The 17362-nt window shown below is 41.9% G+C and overlaps 1 protein-coding gene across 9 annotated transcripts in view; it reads left to right on the top strand.

The window, feature by feature from the left end:
* Window positions 1-17362, top strand: part of foxn3 (forkhead box N3) — a 408734-nt gene that overhangs the window by 133260 nt on the left and 258112 nt on the right. For all 9 annotated transcript variants that reach the window (XM_063044950.1, XM_063044954.1, XM_063044967.1 and 6 more), the window contains one exon: window positions 5878-6443. In XM_063044950.1, coding sequence (XP_062901020.1) covers window positions 5892-6443 — 552 coding nt within the window. In that variant the 5' untranslated portion in view covers window positions 5878-5891. The remainder of the gene's footprint in view (window positions 1-5877; window positions 6444-17362) is intronic.

The raw sequence follows: 17362 nt of genomic DNA, 5'->3' as shown, positions 1-17362 counted from the left end.
GCTGTAACCTCTGACAGCCCTCCACACTATCCACAACACCTCCAACCTTTGTGTCATCAGCAAACTTACTAACCCCTCCCTCCACTTCCTCATCCAGGTCATTTATAAAAAATCACGAAGATTAAGGGTCCCAGAACAGATCCCTGAGGCACTCCACTGGTGACCGACCTCCATGCAGAATATGACCCATCTACAACCACTGCCTTCTGTGGGCAAGCCAGTTTTGGATCCACAAAGCAATGTCCCCTTGGATCCCATGCCTCCTTACTTTCTCAATTAGCCTTGCATGGGGTACCTTATCAAATGCCTTGCTGAAATCCATATACATCTACTGCTCTTCCTTTATCCATGTGTTTAGTCACATCCTCAAAAAATTCAATCAGGCTCATATGGCACGACCTGCTCTGGACAAAGCCATGCTGACTATTCCTAATCATATTATACCTCTCCAAATGTTCATAAATCCTGCCTCTCAGGATCTTCTCCATCAACTTACCAACCACTGAGGTAAGACTCACTGGGCTATCTCTACTCCCTTTCTTGAATAAAGGAACGACATCTGCAACCCTCCAATCCTCCAGAACCTCTCCTGTCCCCATTGATGATGCAAAGATCATTGCCAGAGGCTCAGTAATTTCCTCCCTTGCCTCCCACAGTAGCCTGGGGTACATCTTATCTGGTCCTGGCGATTTATCCAACTTGATACTTTCCAAAAGCTCCAGCACACCCTCTTTCTTAATATCTACATGCTCAAGCTCTTCAGTCTGCTGCAAGTCAGCACTACCATCACCAAGATCCTTTTCCATAGTGAATACTGAAGTAAAGTATTCATTAAGTACCTCTGCTATTTCCTCCGGTTCCATACATACTTTCCCACTGTAACACTTGATAGGTCCTATTCTTTCATGTCTTATCCTCCTGGTCTTCACATACTTGTAGAATGCCTTGGGGTTTTCCTTAATCCTGCCCGCCAAGGCCTTCTCATGGCCCCTTCTGGCTCCCCTAATTTCCTTCTTAAGTTCCTTCCTATTAGCCTTATAATCTTCTAGATCTCTAACATTACCTTGCTCTCTGAACCTTTTGTAAGCTTTTCTTTTCTTCTTGACTAGATTTATCACAGCCTTTGTACATCATGGTTCCTGTACCCTACCATAACTTCCCTGTCTCATTGGAACGTACCTATGCAGAACTCCACATAAATATCCCCTGAACATTTGCCACATTTCTTCCAAACTTTTCCCTGAGAACATCTGTTTCCAATTTAAGCTTTCAATTTCCTGCCTGATAGCCTCATAATTCCCCTGACTCCAATTTAACGCTTTTCTAACTTGTCTGTTCCTCTCTCTCTCCAATCAGCCTTCCTTCACCATGTGCCTATCTAACTGTTTCTTAAACGCCCCAATGGATTTGTCTCTGCCACCACCCATGGCAGGGCATGCCACACACCCTCCACTCTCTGCATAAAAAAGCTCGTATTTAACATCCCCCTGATACTTTCCTCCAATCACCTTAAAATTAGACTGCAAACACGAGAAAATCTGCAGAAGCTGGAAATCCAAGGAACACACACAAAATGCTGGTGGAACGCAGCAGGCCAGGCTGCTATAGGAGGAAGTACAGTCGATGTTAAATTAAAATTAGACCCCCTGGTATTATCCATTCTGTCCTGGGGGAAAAGGGTCTGGCTGTACACCTGATCTATGCCTCTTATCATCTTGTACAACTCTGTCAATCTTCATTTTTCATCAAAGGGAAAATCCCTAGCTCACTCAACCTATCCTCATGAGTCATGCTCTGTAATCCAGGCGTCATCGTGGTAAATCTCCTCTGCACCCGCTCTGAAGTCTCCAGATCCATCCTATAATGAGATGACCAGAACTGAACATCCTGATAATTGATGGTGATGCACTAGCTGATGTATTGGGCATGAAGTAGTTTAGAACCACTACGACTTCGCTGCTAGGCAGTCCTCTGGGCTCAACAATCTCCTATTTCCGTTCTGATTTGGTGTGTTCTGAGATGGCTACTGAAGTCAAGTGGGGCAGGCATGGATGGGGCAAGTGGTAGCCAACGGGGCAATGTTTGGATAGCTTGTGAGGTTGTATTCACTTACATAGGGTCTCTGTGTGCTTCCAGTACAGTGCCCTGAGGTTCTCAATTCATTCCTAAGTGCTCCTACTTCACTTTCAGCAATTCCCCGAGATTCCCAGGATACAGCGAGATGCAGGAGTTTTAAAGAGGTTTTGAGTCTATCTTTGAACCTTTTTACTCTGTCCATCTGGTATTCCCATAACAGAATTTGGAATAGATCTTGAGCATGTGAACAACGTGGCTTACTCAGCTTAGCCTACAGCATTCATTTTGTTCCTCAAGTTGGCTTGGGAGGGGTTACTGACCTTGTCCTTACAGTCATCTTGTGGAAACAGCTTTGGTGCTTTCTTTGGAGGGGATTAAACAGTCGACACTTTGGGCTGAAACCCTTCATAGGACTGGAAAGGAAGGGGTCTCACCATCACCTGCCGGTTTATACTCCTTCCCCGCCCCCACCTTCTTATTCTGACTTCTGCCCCCTTCCTTTCCAGTCCTGATGAAGCGTCTCGACACAAAATGTTGATTGCCTATTCCTCTCCATGGATGCTGCCAGACATGCTAAGTTCCTCCAGAATTTTGGGTGTGTTGCACAGAACACAGAATATAGTGTTACAGTTACAGAGAAAGTGCAGTGTAGGCAGACAAGGTGGAAGGGCCCTGACATGATGGACTTTGAAGTCAGAGTCTAATCATACAAAAAAACCATTCAGTAGTCCAATAACAGTGAGGTATAAGCTGTGTTTGTGCTTAGTGATACATTCTTTCAGGGTTTTGTATCTTCTGCCTGAGAGAATGTCCGGGGTGGGTGGGGTCTTTGATTCTGCTGGCTGCTTTACTGAGGCAGTGAGAAGTATAAAGAGAGTCTGCAGAGGGAAGGCTGGTCTGAAATATGCTGATCTGTGTCCACAACTCTCTGATTTCTTGCAGTCATGGGCAGAGCTGTTGCCAAGCCATGTTATAGTCTGCACTTTTTTTTTACTTATAGCTTTGGAAACTAGGCATTGTTGAAATCTTTTGGAATACTGTGGACCTGATGAAGAAGTTCACTATGCTGCTTGGTGAAGAGTTTTAAGGGTTTAAAGTCAAATGGTGATATAACTCTGTGAGAATGATGCGCATTTGGAAGTGGATGTACAGCCAATGACATCGCCCTGTCCTCCCCAGTGGTGAAAGATTTGTGTTTTGTGTTCGGTGCTCCTGGTGTGGCCTCCTGTATATCGGTGAGACCTGATGCAGATTGGGAGACCGCTTCACCGAGCACCTATGCTCCGGCCACCAGAAAATACAGGATCTCCCAGTGGCCACCCATTTTAATTCCACTTCCTATTCCCATTCCAATATGTCTATCCATGGCCTCCTCCACTGTTGCGATGAGGCCACACGTAGGTCAGAGGAACGACACCTTATATTCCGTTTAGGTAGCCTCCAGCCTGATGGCATGAACATCGATTTCTCAGACTTCCGGTAATGCCCCTCATCCCCCTCTCCTTCACTATTTCCCATCCCCTTTTCCCTCTCTCACCTTATCTCCTTGCCCGCCCACCTCGTCCTTCTGGTACTCCTCCCCACTTTTCATTCTTTCCTGGTCTTTTGTCTCTTTCACCAATCGACTTCCCAGCTCTTAACTTCATCCCTCTCCCTCCAGGTTTCACCCATCACCTTGAGTTTCTCTCTTCCCTCCCCCCACCTTTAAATCTACTCCTCAGCCTTTTCTCTCCAATCCTGCCGAAGGATTTCGGCCTGAAAAGTCAACTGTACTTTTTTCCATGGATACTGCCTGGCCTGCTGAGTTCCTCTAGCATTTTGTTTGTGTTTAGGAGATGCTTCTAAAATAGTCTTGGTGATTAACTGCAGTTAATTTTGTAGATGATGTGCACTGCCAGCAGAATACCTCAGTGGTAGAAATAGGAATGTTTTGGACTATGGACACGGTCCATCTGTCAGGGTACATTGAAGTGAATGCAGAGAAATAAACACATTTAACTTAAGTTGCAGTGTTCGGCTCTATGTCCACATGGCTAAATACTCAACTGTTCTGTTTCCTGGTGTCTGGAAAAGTCTTCTATTTTGCCAAGAGCAGAATCGTGCTATCTGTTTTTGTTCATGGGACCAGACAATGCGTTGTTGACTTTCTGGAAGAAAGCTGGTTGGTTTTGAGATTGCATATACAGTGTTACCGTTTGTTTTCTGTTTCACATTTAACAGATAATCTTTCTTGGCAGATAACAACTTGGCCGATAACACATACCAGTAACTGAAAACTTCATCGCAGAAGAGATTTTGAAATAAAAGAATGATGGATTCCTATGGCAAAAATTTGCTTTGCTGTCCAGGAACCGTTTCTCTTTTACATTCCTTATTTTTGTGATGATTTTGAGGAAAATTGAAAACTTTTCAGTAGTTAAGGATTGGTTAGTTCCTCTTTTGTACAGGAGCAAAGTCTCCAGAGACATATTTATTATAAAAATAAATATATGTATTTATTTTTTTCCGTGTACTCTTCCTCATGAATTCTTTAACGGGTGGTGGATATGGTAACCCTTTGCAGTGCCAGTGATTCCTGCCACTGTCTGTCAGCAGTTTGTACGTTTTTCCTGTGACCCTGGGATTTCCTCCCACAATTCAAAGATGTACAGGTTAGGATTAGTAAATTATGGACATGCTATGTTGGTGTCGGAAGCACGGTGACACTTGTGGGCTGCCCCCAGCACATTGTCGGACTGAGTTGGTTGTTGAAATTATGCATTTCACTGTATGTTTTGATGTACGTATGACAAATTAAGCTAATCTTAATCCAATTAATTGCTGTTCAGGTATGCACGACCTGGGTGATCAGACTGATTTGTTGCACAGATTGTCTGTTCTGCATGGCCAGCAGTACTTCAGACTCTTCAGAAGTGCATCATCATTGGCTGTGACATAAAGGGATGTGAAAGCGTCTTTTGGACAATTAGAAACAAAAGAGACTAGATGCTGCATTCTGGGGCAACACACAAGATGCTCGGGGAACTCAGTGGATCAGGGGGCATCTATAGAGGGAAATGGATAGTTGACATTTTGGATCAAGAGAGTAGTCTTGACCAGAAGCTAACACTGTCTGTTTTCTTCCATGGATGCTATCTGATGACATGCAATGTTGGCACCAGGAATGCGGCAACACTTGCGGACTGCTCCCAGCACAACCCTCGCTAATTTGATCTGACACAAATGGTGCATTTCACTGTATACCTCAATGTACCTGTGACATATAAAGCTAATTTTTATTTTCTTTTTGCTACTTGGCCAAATACTAAAATTCATTGGAGTATGTTTGGAACATCAACCCAAACAAGCCTGTTATCTAGCTCCTTCCAAATAGCAAGTAAAATTTAGCCATGTAAAATTGCTGAAGGAAATTCTCTCCATTCAGTATTATTTCATTGCATTGTTTTTATTTTCCTTTTGCTGCTCCATATTCTAATATTTCCTTTAACCTCGGCTGTGTGTTCAAACGTTCTGCTACAAGTTTGTTTCAGTGGTACAGTGCTAGTCAAACCCCAGCGGGACTAGACTAGCAATAAGCAAATTAAGTACAAACAGAGTAGCGAGTTGCTATAGCAACTCTGCAGCTAAATTACTTTACTGTCAGCCATGATATAATTTTCCTGCTTAGAGGCTCAAGGGATTTGAAGTTCCATTTGTAGCTAAAGTTATTTCAGCTCATTGGCATAGAAGGGAGGTGGAGGAGAAATCACTTAACTGATGATGTACGCATCTGGCCTAACTTTTTTGTTTTGCTTCCATTAGGAACCTCGGTCTAAATGGGTCCAGTCATGCCTCCCAGCAAGAAGCCAGAAGGCTCAGGAATTAGTGTTTCGAGTGGACTGAGCCAGTGTTACCCAGGGAGTTCACTGACCAAGGCGCTGCAGGAGGTTGAAGAGTTGGACTTAGCAAGCAGTTGCTTGCCCACCATCTGTTTGGAGAAGGTGGCCATGGAGGATGAAGAGCTAACAAACCTGAACTGGCTACATGAGAGCAAGAACCTCCTCAAAAGTTTTGGTGACACAGGACTGCGTAGTGTCAGTCCTGTTCAGGACATTGATGAGGATACCCCTCCATCCCCTGCTCATTCTGACCAGCCCTACGACGCCAAGCAGAACCCTAATTGCAAACCACCTTATTCCTTCAGCTGCCTGATATTTATGGCTATTGAGGACTCGCCCAGCAAACGCCTGCCTGTTAAGGATATATACAACTGGATCCTAGAACATTTCCCATATTTTGTAAATGCTCCAACTGGGTGGAAAAACTCTGTTAGACACAATTTGTCTTTGAATAAATGCTTCAAGAAAGTAGACAAGGACAGGAGTCAGGTAAGCTTCTGCTTTTAATATTTGCTCCTTTTATCTATTTACATACAGTGCTAACTTTTCTCATCACAAAAGCAAATAAACGTGCAAGATTTCTGCATTTGTCCATCTGGTTTTCAGAAATTGTTTGAGGTAAAGACATTGTAAATATCTAAAAAGACCGTAAGATCAGAAGACATATACTCAGTTGACACTTTATTAGATATCTTCTGTATTTAATAAAGTGATCACTGAGTGTAAGTTCGTGTCTTCTGCTGCTGTAGCCCATCCACTTCAAGGTCAACAAGTTGTGCATTCAGAGATGCTCTTCTGAACACTGCTGTTGTAACGTGTGGTTATTTGAGTTATTGTCTCCTTCCTGTCAACTTAAACCAGTCTGGCCATTTTCCTCTGACCGTTTGTTGCCCACAGAACTGCCATTCACTGGATGCTTTTTGTTGTTCGCACCATTCTCCGCAAGCTCTAGAGTTGTTGTGCATGAAAATCCCAGGAGATCAGTTATTGATAGTCAAATCATCAACAACCTTTCCATGGTCAAAGCCAATTAGATCACATTTTTTCCCAATTCTGATGTTTGGTCTCAATAACAACTGAACCTCTTGACCATGTCTGCATGCTTTTATGTATTGAGTTGCTGCCACATGATTGGCTGATTAGATATTTGCATTAATGAGCAGGTGTGCAGGTGTACTTAATAAAGTGACCGCTGAGTGTAGGAGCAGAGTTTGGCCAGTTGGCCCATTGTGAGTGTTCTGCCATTCAATCTTGGCTAATTTCAAGTTTCAAGATTGTTTTAATGTCATTTGCAGTACACAAGTGTAAAGGAGAACAAAATATTTGTTATTTTCACTTTCAACCCCATTCCCCAGCCTTCTTCCTGTAACCTTTGACATCCTTACTAATCAACAACCTATCAACCTCTGCTTTAAATACACCCAATAACTCGGCCTCTACAGCCATCTGTGACAATGAATTCCATAGATTCACCACTCTCTGGCTAAAGAAGTTCCTCCTCATCTCTAGTCTGAAGGGATGTCAATCTATTCTGAGGTTCTTCGCTCTGGTCCTATACTCCCCAACTATATGAAACGTACTTTCCACATCCACTCTGTCTAGGCCTTTCAATAGTCGATAGGTTTCATTGAAATCCCCTCTCATTCTTCTGAACTTCAGTGAGTACAGGCCCAGAGCCATCAAATGCTCCTCATACATTAACCCTTTCATTCCCAGGATCATTCTCTTGAATCTTCTCTGGACTCTCAGCAATGCCAGCACATCTTTTCTTAGATAAGGAGCCCAAAACTGCTCACAATACTCTCTTGAGTACAGTCTGACTAATACTTCATAAAGCCTCAAAATTACATCCTTAACTTTTATACTCTGGCCCTCTCAAAATGAATGTTAACATTGCATTTGACTTCCTTACCACCAACTCAACCTGCAAGTTAACCTTTAGGGAATCCCGCACAAGGACTCCCAAGTCCCTTTGCACATCTGATTTCTAAATTGTCTCCCCATTTAGATAGTAGTCTGCGCCTTTATTCCTTCTATGCAAGTGCATGACCACACTATGTTCCATATGCCACTTCTTTGCCCACTCTCATAACATTTAAATCTTTCTGCAAACTCCTTGCTTCTTCAGCACTACCTGTCCTGTCCCTCCACCTGTCTTTGTTTCATCGTGGGCTTAAGGGCATGTACTGAGCTGAAGTGTTTTATGTTTTCCGTTAAATTCTGCTTTTCATATCCTGTTCTTCATGTTTGCATGTTTGCCCTCCCTTTTGTCTTCTGTCTCAACTTTATCTCCTTTTGCACTTTTTGTCCATTATATCCTGCAATTTTCTTAGCTATAGGATCACTTGGAAGCCAAATTGTACTGTGGCCAGACTCCCAGTAATGGATGATACAGTCCTACCACCTGGCAGTTAATAGTTATGTTTGCTGCCAACTGCAGATTGTGAGAAGCAGGTGAACCTTATCCAAAAACAAAACGTCTGTAAGAGAAAAGAAACGCCATCACGGGGAAAGGTTTTGATTTCATTGCACCTGTAAAACATTTTACCACAGGATTGTTTTCTGAATTCAAGTTGTGTTTATTGATCTGCCATCTCCAAAGTTGAAGGCTGACAGTGGCGAAGTCAAATGGTCGCTGCTGTGTTTGCTGCTTTTTTCTCTCCGGCTGCAGACAGTTTTGGCTTGCAGCCAACTGCTGTGCATTTTTAACACTGCCCTCCTACACAGATCTACCAAAAGAACAGTTGAGTTGCACATGTTACTTTGTTCTGCCGGCGCTCCTGTAGTCTGATGTTGTCAAAGCTAAGCGGCTGGGTATATTGAGCAAATCCCGTTCGACTAAGCGCACAGTACGTGTTGTGAGCAGCTTTGCTGCCTCACAGTATAGTTTACAATTCAAGTCTATTTGAAATTCAGATCTACGTTGTACATTTCAGCCTTAGACTATGCATAATGTATGAATTTGCACGGTTTCAGCATTTTTTACAGTGTCCAAAACTGCTGTTGAGTGAAATTGATATAATAAAGGATGGCGAAAAGTAGTAGCTGCTTTGTGAATGGCAAGTTGACCCAAATAGTAGCATGATAATGACCGGATAATATGTTGCACTTTATAATGTTGAGTGAGGGATAGAGATTCACCAGAACGACCTCTAAGTAGCATAGCAGTTCCCGTAATGCTATTATGACGACAACGATCCGGGTTCAATTCCGCTGCTCTCTTAAGGACTTTGTGCACTCTCCCCATGACTGTGTGGGTTTCCTCTGGGTGCTTTGGTTTCCTCCCACAGTCCAAAGGCATACGTGTTCATAGTTTAATTAGCCAGATGGGTATAATTGGGTGGTGCAGGCTCATTGGGCCAGAGGGGCCTGTTACTGTGCTGTGTCTCTAAATTTAAAAAAAAAGGAACTTGGAACTGAGCCATAGGATTTAGGATTATTTACATTCAGTTGAAGGGATACAGGATCTTATCCAGAACATGGTAGTTGGGATTTTACATCCCTCCTACAATGCTCCATTGGTGTGTCATGTCTGGAGTTAACGCTTTGAGTTAATAAGAGAAATATGAACCCATAACCGACTGATTTGTGAGCATGGAACCTGTTGGGTGTTTTGCTAGATTACATTTTCAGAACAACCTTTTGTTCTTATGAAAATGTAGGCTAGCCTATTTGAAGACTGTTACTAAAACTGAAGATGCTGGATGCACACAGTAGGCCAAACAGTGTACATGAAAAGAGAACATAGAACATAATAGCACAGTTCTGCCCGTGATGTTATGTCGACCTTTAACCTACTCCAAGATACCTAGCCCTGCATTTTACTTTCATCCAGGTGTCTACCTAAGAGTCTCTTAAATGTCCCTAACCTATCCTCTTCTAGCATGACCCCTGACAGCGCATTCCACACATTTAACACTCTGTGTGTGTGTGTGTGTGTGTGTGTGTGTGTGTGTAAAAAAATAAACTACCTCCGATGTTCCTCCCCATACATTCCAGCATTTTCTGTTGCAGATATCCAGGTCCTGTGTTTTCATTTTCATTCAAATTTTTCTTTTATTCGATTCAAGCGCACTAAAACTGGAGAGAGGAGCAAAATGGATTATTGGCTTGGTATCACCTAAATTTAAAAAGAATTGAAGAATTTTAAAGCCAGATTATTTCACACGTCGAGCTGTATGTGTAGCTGTCTCATTGGCATGTACAAAATTCCACTGGTGAGCATTTAAATATAATTGACTTTATATAAAAAAAACTATTATCGTAGACATTTCTTGTTTTGACTGAAGACATTCTACTAAATAGACTGGATTTATTTCTCATTTGGGCATTGCATTGTTGATGCATGAATAAAATATTATTTAAGGCAGGGGTCCCCAACCTTTTTTGCACTGCGGACCGGTTTAATATTAGTCATAGTCATAGTCATACTTTATTGATCCTGGGGGAAATTGGTTTTCGTTACAGTTGCACCATAAATAATAAATAGTAATAGAACCATAAATAGTTAAATAGTAATATGTAAATTATGCCAGTAAATACTGACAATATTCTTGCGGACCTGCCAATGGGGGGGCGGTGGTGGCTGTTGATCATGACCAGAATATAGGTGATAAGTCAACTATAAGTCACTTATAAGTGGCTAATACACTCAAATTCATTTCTAAAAGAGCTTATCCACTGAATTTAATATTAAACACACAGCACGTATTTTCCTCGCATGAATATAGTGATAAGTCAATTATAAGTCACTTATAAGTCAATAGCATCATAACATTTTAAGTAATGTTTAGATATTAAACACACAGCGCATATTTTCCTCGTATGAACATATAAAATCATTGCAACATACCAATATCACTGAATCAGTGGGCGCCCTGGGCTTGTTTCCCTGCAACAAGACGGTCCCATTGAGGGGTGATGGGAGACAGCGATACTCGAAGGGGGTTCCTTATGTCCAGTCTATTCTGCAATTTAGTTTTCATTGCATTCATTGCAGAAAACCCCGCTTCGCAGAGATATGATGTTGAAAATGGAAGCAGTGTTTTTAGTGTTTTCGTGGCTATCTCAGGATATTCAGCCTTGACTTTGATCCAGAATGCCGGCAGAGATGTTATGTCAAACATACTTTTCAGCCCACTGTCATTTGCAAGCTCGAGGAGTTGATCTTCTTCCTATGCTGACATGGATGATTCACCGGGGACATTCATAAATGGGTCATGGACCCATTCCTTTGCACGTCTTGGGTCATTTGCGGTTGGGAAGTAACGCTCGAATTCTGTCGACAGCGAAGATAGGTGATCGTGGACCAGCTGTGAGAAGGATGATGCAGCTTCAGTCTCTCCCAAAATCCAGCTAATGTTGGGAACATGTCAAATTTGCCCCTGTCCACTCGTTATCCCCACAGTTCCAGTTTGGCTGTGAAAGCAGACACTTTATCTGCCAACTTGAAGACAGTTGTCATTCTCCCCTGAAGTGACAAATTGAGTTCATTGAGCAGGTTGAAGATGTCACACAGATAAGCGAGTTTTGCTATCCACTCCTCGTCACTGAAGTGTGCTGCCAGTGGTGACTTTTTTCCTGAAAGAAATCTCTGTAGCTGCTCTCTTAACTCAGAAACCCTGGCCAGGGCTCTCCCCCTTGATAGCCACCTGACTTCAGTGTGTAAGAGAAGGCATTTGTGCTCTGCATCCATTTCCAAGTTCAGGGTGCTTGGACTGAAGGTGCCAAAGCAGTTTTAATGGCTTCATTGCCTCATTAGACAGCTTGTCTCCACATATCACACACAGGGGGCTTGGAGCATGCGAGTCACCGGTCACAATAAAGCCATATTTTATGTGTGACTCGTATTTTCTGTTGAAGGAAGCTTTCTTTTTTTTTGCAGTCTCGGTCTCAGTTGTCTCTGTATTATCATCGTCGTTAGGCCTTTTATGTCCCCTACCACCTCTTCCAAAGAAACTCTCAACCGACGTTTGCTTTTTACTCATTGTAGGTTAATGACCGACTGATGACCTCGCGTAGGTAATGACCTCGCATGCGTTCAAGTTCAACAGTGGGCGTGATGGGGAATGAGGAAAGGTGCAGTTGACTCATATCGTTTCATATCGCCAAATCATATTGTTTCCTTGTGGCCCGATGGTTGGGGACCACTGATTTAAGAATTAGAGGAAAGATTTGGTTTGCTTTGACTTCAGTGTGGATTAAGCATAGTATTGAAACATTGCAGTAAACTTTAATGCAGTCCAAAATGCATGTATGATCAATAAATATTAATCAGAAGCTAAGGTGTGGCACAGTTGTGTAGTGGTTAGTGTAACACTTTACACTACCAGCGATTGATCTGAAGATCGGGGTTCAGTTCAGTTCTGTTTGTAGGTAGTTTATACATTCTTCCCGTGACGGCGTGCTCTGGTTTCCTCTCACATTCCAAAGACGTACTGGTTAGCATTACTAAGTACTTTTTGGGCATGCTATGTTGGCCCCAGAAGCATGGTGACACTTGCAGGCTGCCCCGGCACACTGTGTTGGCCATTGATGCAAAATACACATTTTACTGTGTTTCAGTGTACATGCGGCAAAGAAAGCTAATCTTTATATTTAAAAGAATAACCATACTGTAACTTCTATATGGAAGATAATTTTTGTAAATTTTTTATGAATGAAAGAATAGGATTTTGGTATAATCTTTCCGTGAAGACAGTATAAGGAAAATACTGCCTTTATGGCATCATGATTATTCCTGTTTACTACCCAGTCACTTGACTGTTTGGCAGTGTTGAAACACTCTTCTCACATTTATTCAACTGCTTGAATTAGCACTATACAGTTTAGTCCCTTTGGATCCAATTTTAATAAATGCCTCTGGAGCACCGATGGGATAGAACAACAGAATAGAATTAAGGCACAGGAGTTCATTGAACCCATTGTGTCTCTGTGTAAAGGAGCCTCCCAACTTCACTTTCCAACATAAACTGTTACAGTATATTGGCACTTCTTCAGAACATAATGAAATCAGCAATAATGGGAGTTGAGTTGAGTGGTTGCATCATAGCCTGGTTTGGAAACGCCGATAGCCAGGAATGGAAAAATCTGCAGGAAGTGGTGGATACAGCCCGGTCTGTCACAGGCAAAGCACTCCCCACCAGTGAGCACATTTACAAGGAGCGCTGCCACAAGAAATCACCTTCCGTCATCAAGGGCCCCCACCATGTTCTCTTCCTGCTACTGCCATCAGATAGGAGGTACCACACCACCAGGCTCAGGAACAGTTATTACCCCAGTACTCACTTTCAAAGACTCTTTACAACTCTTGTTCTCAGTATTTTTAAAAAATCTGCACAATTGTTTGTCAGTCATTGTTTATGTATAGTTTTGTAAATTCTATTGTATTTTATTTTTCTGTAAAGACCTGCAAGAAAGTGAATCTCAAGATGGTATACTAACTTTACTTTGACTTTGACTATGATCAAAGGCAGGCAGAAGGAAGAAGCTCTTTTACTCCTCAGGACACTGGAGGTTAATGAAATATTTCAGCCATCTGTTCTGTCCTTGTGACCTGCTGCTAATGAAATCTTTTAAAATTATATTCCCAATTAAACGAGAATACTGCACATTATTGTGCAGCACAAAATGCAACAAGAATGCTACAATAGTAACAAAGGGATGTACATCAGCTAAAAACCTGGTGATCCTTGTACCAGATTCATTCTGATATATTGGATTGATGCTCTAACAGGAAATTGTAAACAAAGCTCTTAGGAACACAGTGGGTCAGACGACATCAGAGGAGAGACATGGACAGTCAGCGTTTCATGTCAGTGCAGCTTTTGTGAAGAACATCCCAGTTTTAATAGTTTGATTTTTGTTTGGAAAGTCAGAAGGGAGGGAAGGAACATGGAGAGGTGAGGGTAGTGTTTAAGCTCATTCCTCATCAGAAAAACATCTGCTGTTAATGGTGTGTTGATATTTCCAGAACTGTATGGGCATTGCCCGCAACAACCTAGCTCCCTTCGGCTTGTACTCCTCCCTCTATCTCCACCTTCTTATTCTGGCTTCTTCCCCCCTTCCTCTCCAGTTCTGATGAAGGCTCTCAGCCTGAAATATCAACTCTTATTCCTCTCCATAGATGTTGCCTGATCTGCTGTCCCTCCAGCATTTTGTGTGTGTTGCTCTGGATTTCCAGCATCTGCAGAATCTCTTGTGTTTATGATTTGCTGCTCCACAGCGAAGTCTCTGAGGTATGCCTACCCTGAAGTTTAAATCATCTCTTTGATGGGAATTCATAAAAACCTGCTCTCACTGCTCCCCCTCTGTGATCTCTGCTTCTTTCCGACTCTTCAACCACATGCTCGCCCAGACTTGCCCCCATTTCCCCCACCCACTTGCCTTCCCTCTCACCTATCACCCACCAGCTTGTCCTCCTTTCCCGTCCCACACCACCTTATTCTGGCTCTTCCCCCTCCCTTTCCAGTCCAGATAAAGAGACTCGACTCGAAACATTGACTTCATTCCTCTCCATAGCAACTGCCTGACCTTCCAAGTTCCTCCACCATTTTGTGTTCGTTACATATTTCTAATCAAGATGTTTCGAGGACAAAAAGAACCAAGTTAAACGAAACTTAAGAGTTCAAAGTAAATTTGTTATCAAAATACGTGTTTGTCACCATATACTACCCTGAGATTAATTTCTTTGCAGGCATTCACAGTAGAACAAAGAAATACAATAGAATCAATGACAACTATACACAAGACTAACAAGCAACCAACACGCAAAGGACAAACTACATAAATAAAAAGAATAAAAACATAAGTTCATAATAAATACTGAGAGTATGAGTTATAGTGTCTTTGAAAATTAGTCCATAGGTTGAGGTGAGTGAAGTCACCTCAGAATCAGGAGCAGATTTAATATCGTTGACACATGTCAAGAAAATTGTTGTTTTGCAGCAGCAGTGTAAAACATAAAATATATTATAAATTATAAATATATCAAACATTAATTAAATAGGTAGTGCAAAGAAAGAGCAAAAGTAGTGAGGTAGTGTTGATGGATTCATTGTCTGTTTCAGAAATCTGCTGGTGGAGGGGGAAGAAACTTCGTAAAACGTTGAGTGTGTGTGTAAAATGTTGAGAGGTTGGGATTATACCTTTTAAACCCCATTTATAGCTCTTAATGATCAGAGAGCTATTTTGTTGAAGAGATTCTCCTCTATTGGCTTTTGGCCCAGTTGCTGTTTTAAAAAAAATCTCTCCCACTGACATGGCAGGGCTATTCTGCAGCAGCCTAATTAACTTTAAAGCAACTGTGCATGCAACGCCACATGGCTTTAATGTTGCCCTTTGCAATTACAATGGACCCCTTAAGCAAATACCTGATAAGCAAATAGCTTAGTTAAATGAACAAAGTATCAGTGCACAAATCCGCTTACCTCCCAGTGAATTCCAGTCACTGAAGCAAATTGAGTAGTCTGCAACTATGATTTTAAAACTTTTTGTATAGTATCCACTTTCCGCCTTTAAATATTAGTGTTTTCTTAAGTTTTTATACTAGAAAATATAGTTATTTTTCAGAAACATAAAATTAAATTCAAAAACAAAATTGCAGAACATTAAATACTTCCATCTCGTGGAACACTGGGGGAACTCACCAGGTCAGGCAGTGAAGTAACCAGTCAACGTTCCTGACCAAGACCCTTCACTGGGTGCTGATGAAGGGTCTTGGGCCAAAGTGTCGATTGTTTATTCCCCTCCATTGATACTGCCCGACCTGCTGAGTTCCTCCAGCATAATGTACATTTTTATCTGGATTTCCAGCATCTGCAGAATCTCTGGTGTTCAACTTGTGGAGATGTTTAGAGTAACAAAAAGAACCAAACTAGATGAAGCTTCAGATGTTGAGATTGTACCTTTAAACCCCACTTATAGCTCTTAATGATCAGAAAGGATTTTCCTTTATTGCCAAATGAAGAATCTGATTTAGCTACTAGATTCAGATCCATTTATTTATCATACGTACAGTGCCTATAAGAAGTATTCACCCGCCCACCTCTGGAAGTTTTCATGTTTTATTGTTTTACAACGTTGAATCACAGAGGATTTAATTTGGCTCTTTTCACACTGATCAACAGAAAAAAACACTTTTGTGTCAAAGTGAAAAAAGATCTCTATAAAGTGATCTAAATTAATTACAAATATAAAGCACAAAATTGCATAAGTATTCTCCCCTTTAAGTCACTATTTAGTAGATGCACCTTTGGCAGCAGTTGCAGCCTTGAGTCTGTGTGAATAGTTCTTGATAGCTTTGCACATCTGGACATTGCAATTTTTCCCCATCCTTCTTTACAAAACTGCTCAAGCTCTATCCGATTCCATGGGGATTGTGAGTGAACAGCCCTTTTCAAGTTCAGCCACAAATTCTCAATTGAATTGAGGTCTTGACTTAGCCACTCAAGGACATTAACTTTTTTGTTTTTAAGCCATGCCTGTGTAGCTTTGGCTTTATGCTTGGGGTCATTGCCTTGTTGAAAAACAGATCTTCTCCGAAGTCACAGTTCTCTTGCAGACTGCATCAGGTTTTCCTCCAGGATTTCCCTGTATTTTGCTGCATTCATTTTACCCTCTACCTTCACAAGCCTTCCAGGGCCTGCTGCATTGAAGCATCCCCACAGCATGACGCAGCCACCACCATGCTTCATGGTAGGGATGGTGAGTTTTTGATGAGGTGCGGTGCTTGGCTTATGCCAAGCATAGTGTTTAGTCTGATGACCAAAAAGTGCATTTTGGTTTCATCAGACAGTAGAACCTTCTTCCAGCTGACTTCAGAGTCTCACATGCCTTCTGGCAAACTCTAGCCGAGATTTCTTATGAGTTTTTTTTCAACAGTGGCTTTCTCTTTGCCATTTTCCCATTAAGCTGTAACTGGTGAAGCACACAGGCAACAGTTGTTGTTTGCACAGTCTCTCCCATCTCAGCCACTGAAGCTTGTAACTGCTCCAGAGTTGTCATAGGTCTCTTGGTGGTCTTTCTCAAAAGTCCCCTTCTTGCACAGTCACTCATTTTCTGAGGACAGCCTGCTCTAGGCAGATTTACAGCTGTGCCATATTCTTTCCATTTCCTGATGATTGACTTAACTGTACTCCAAGGGATATTCAGTGACTGGAAATTTTCTTTATCTGTCTCCTGACTTGTGCTTTCAATAACCTTTTTGTGGAGTTGCTTGGAATGTTGTTTTTTTGTCGTCTTGGTGTAGTTTTTGTCAGGATACTGACTCACCAGCAGTTGAACATTCCAGACTCAGGTGTATTTTTTAGTATAATCAATTGAAACACCTAGACTGTACACAGGTCTCCAAAAACATCTCCATCTAATTAATTATGTGACTTCTTGTTACAAGGGCGTTGGGAGCGGAC

This window comes from Mobula hypostoma, chromosome 1 (genome assembly GCF_963921235.1).
Source record: "Mobula hypostoma chromosome 1, sMobHyp1.1, whole genome shotgun sequence".
NCBI classification, from domain to species: Eukaryota; Metazoa; Chordata; class Chondrichthyes; order Myliobatiformes; family Myliobatidae; genus Mobula; species Mobula hypostoma.
This window is presented reverse-complemented; position numbering and strand designations above follow the sequence as displayed.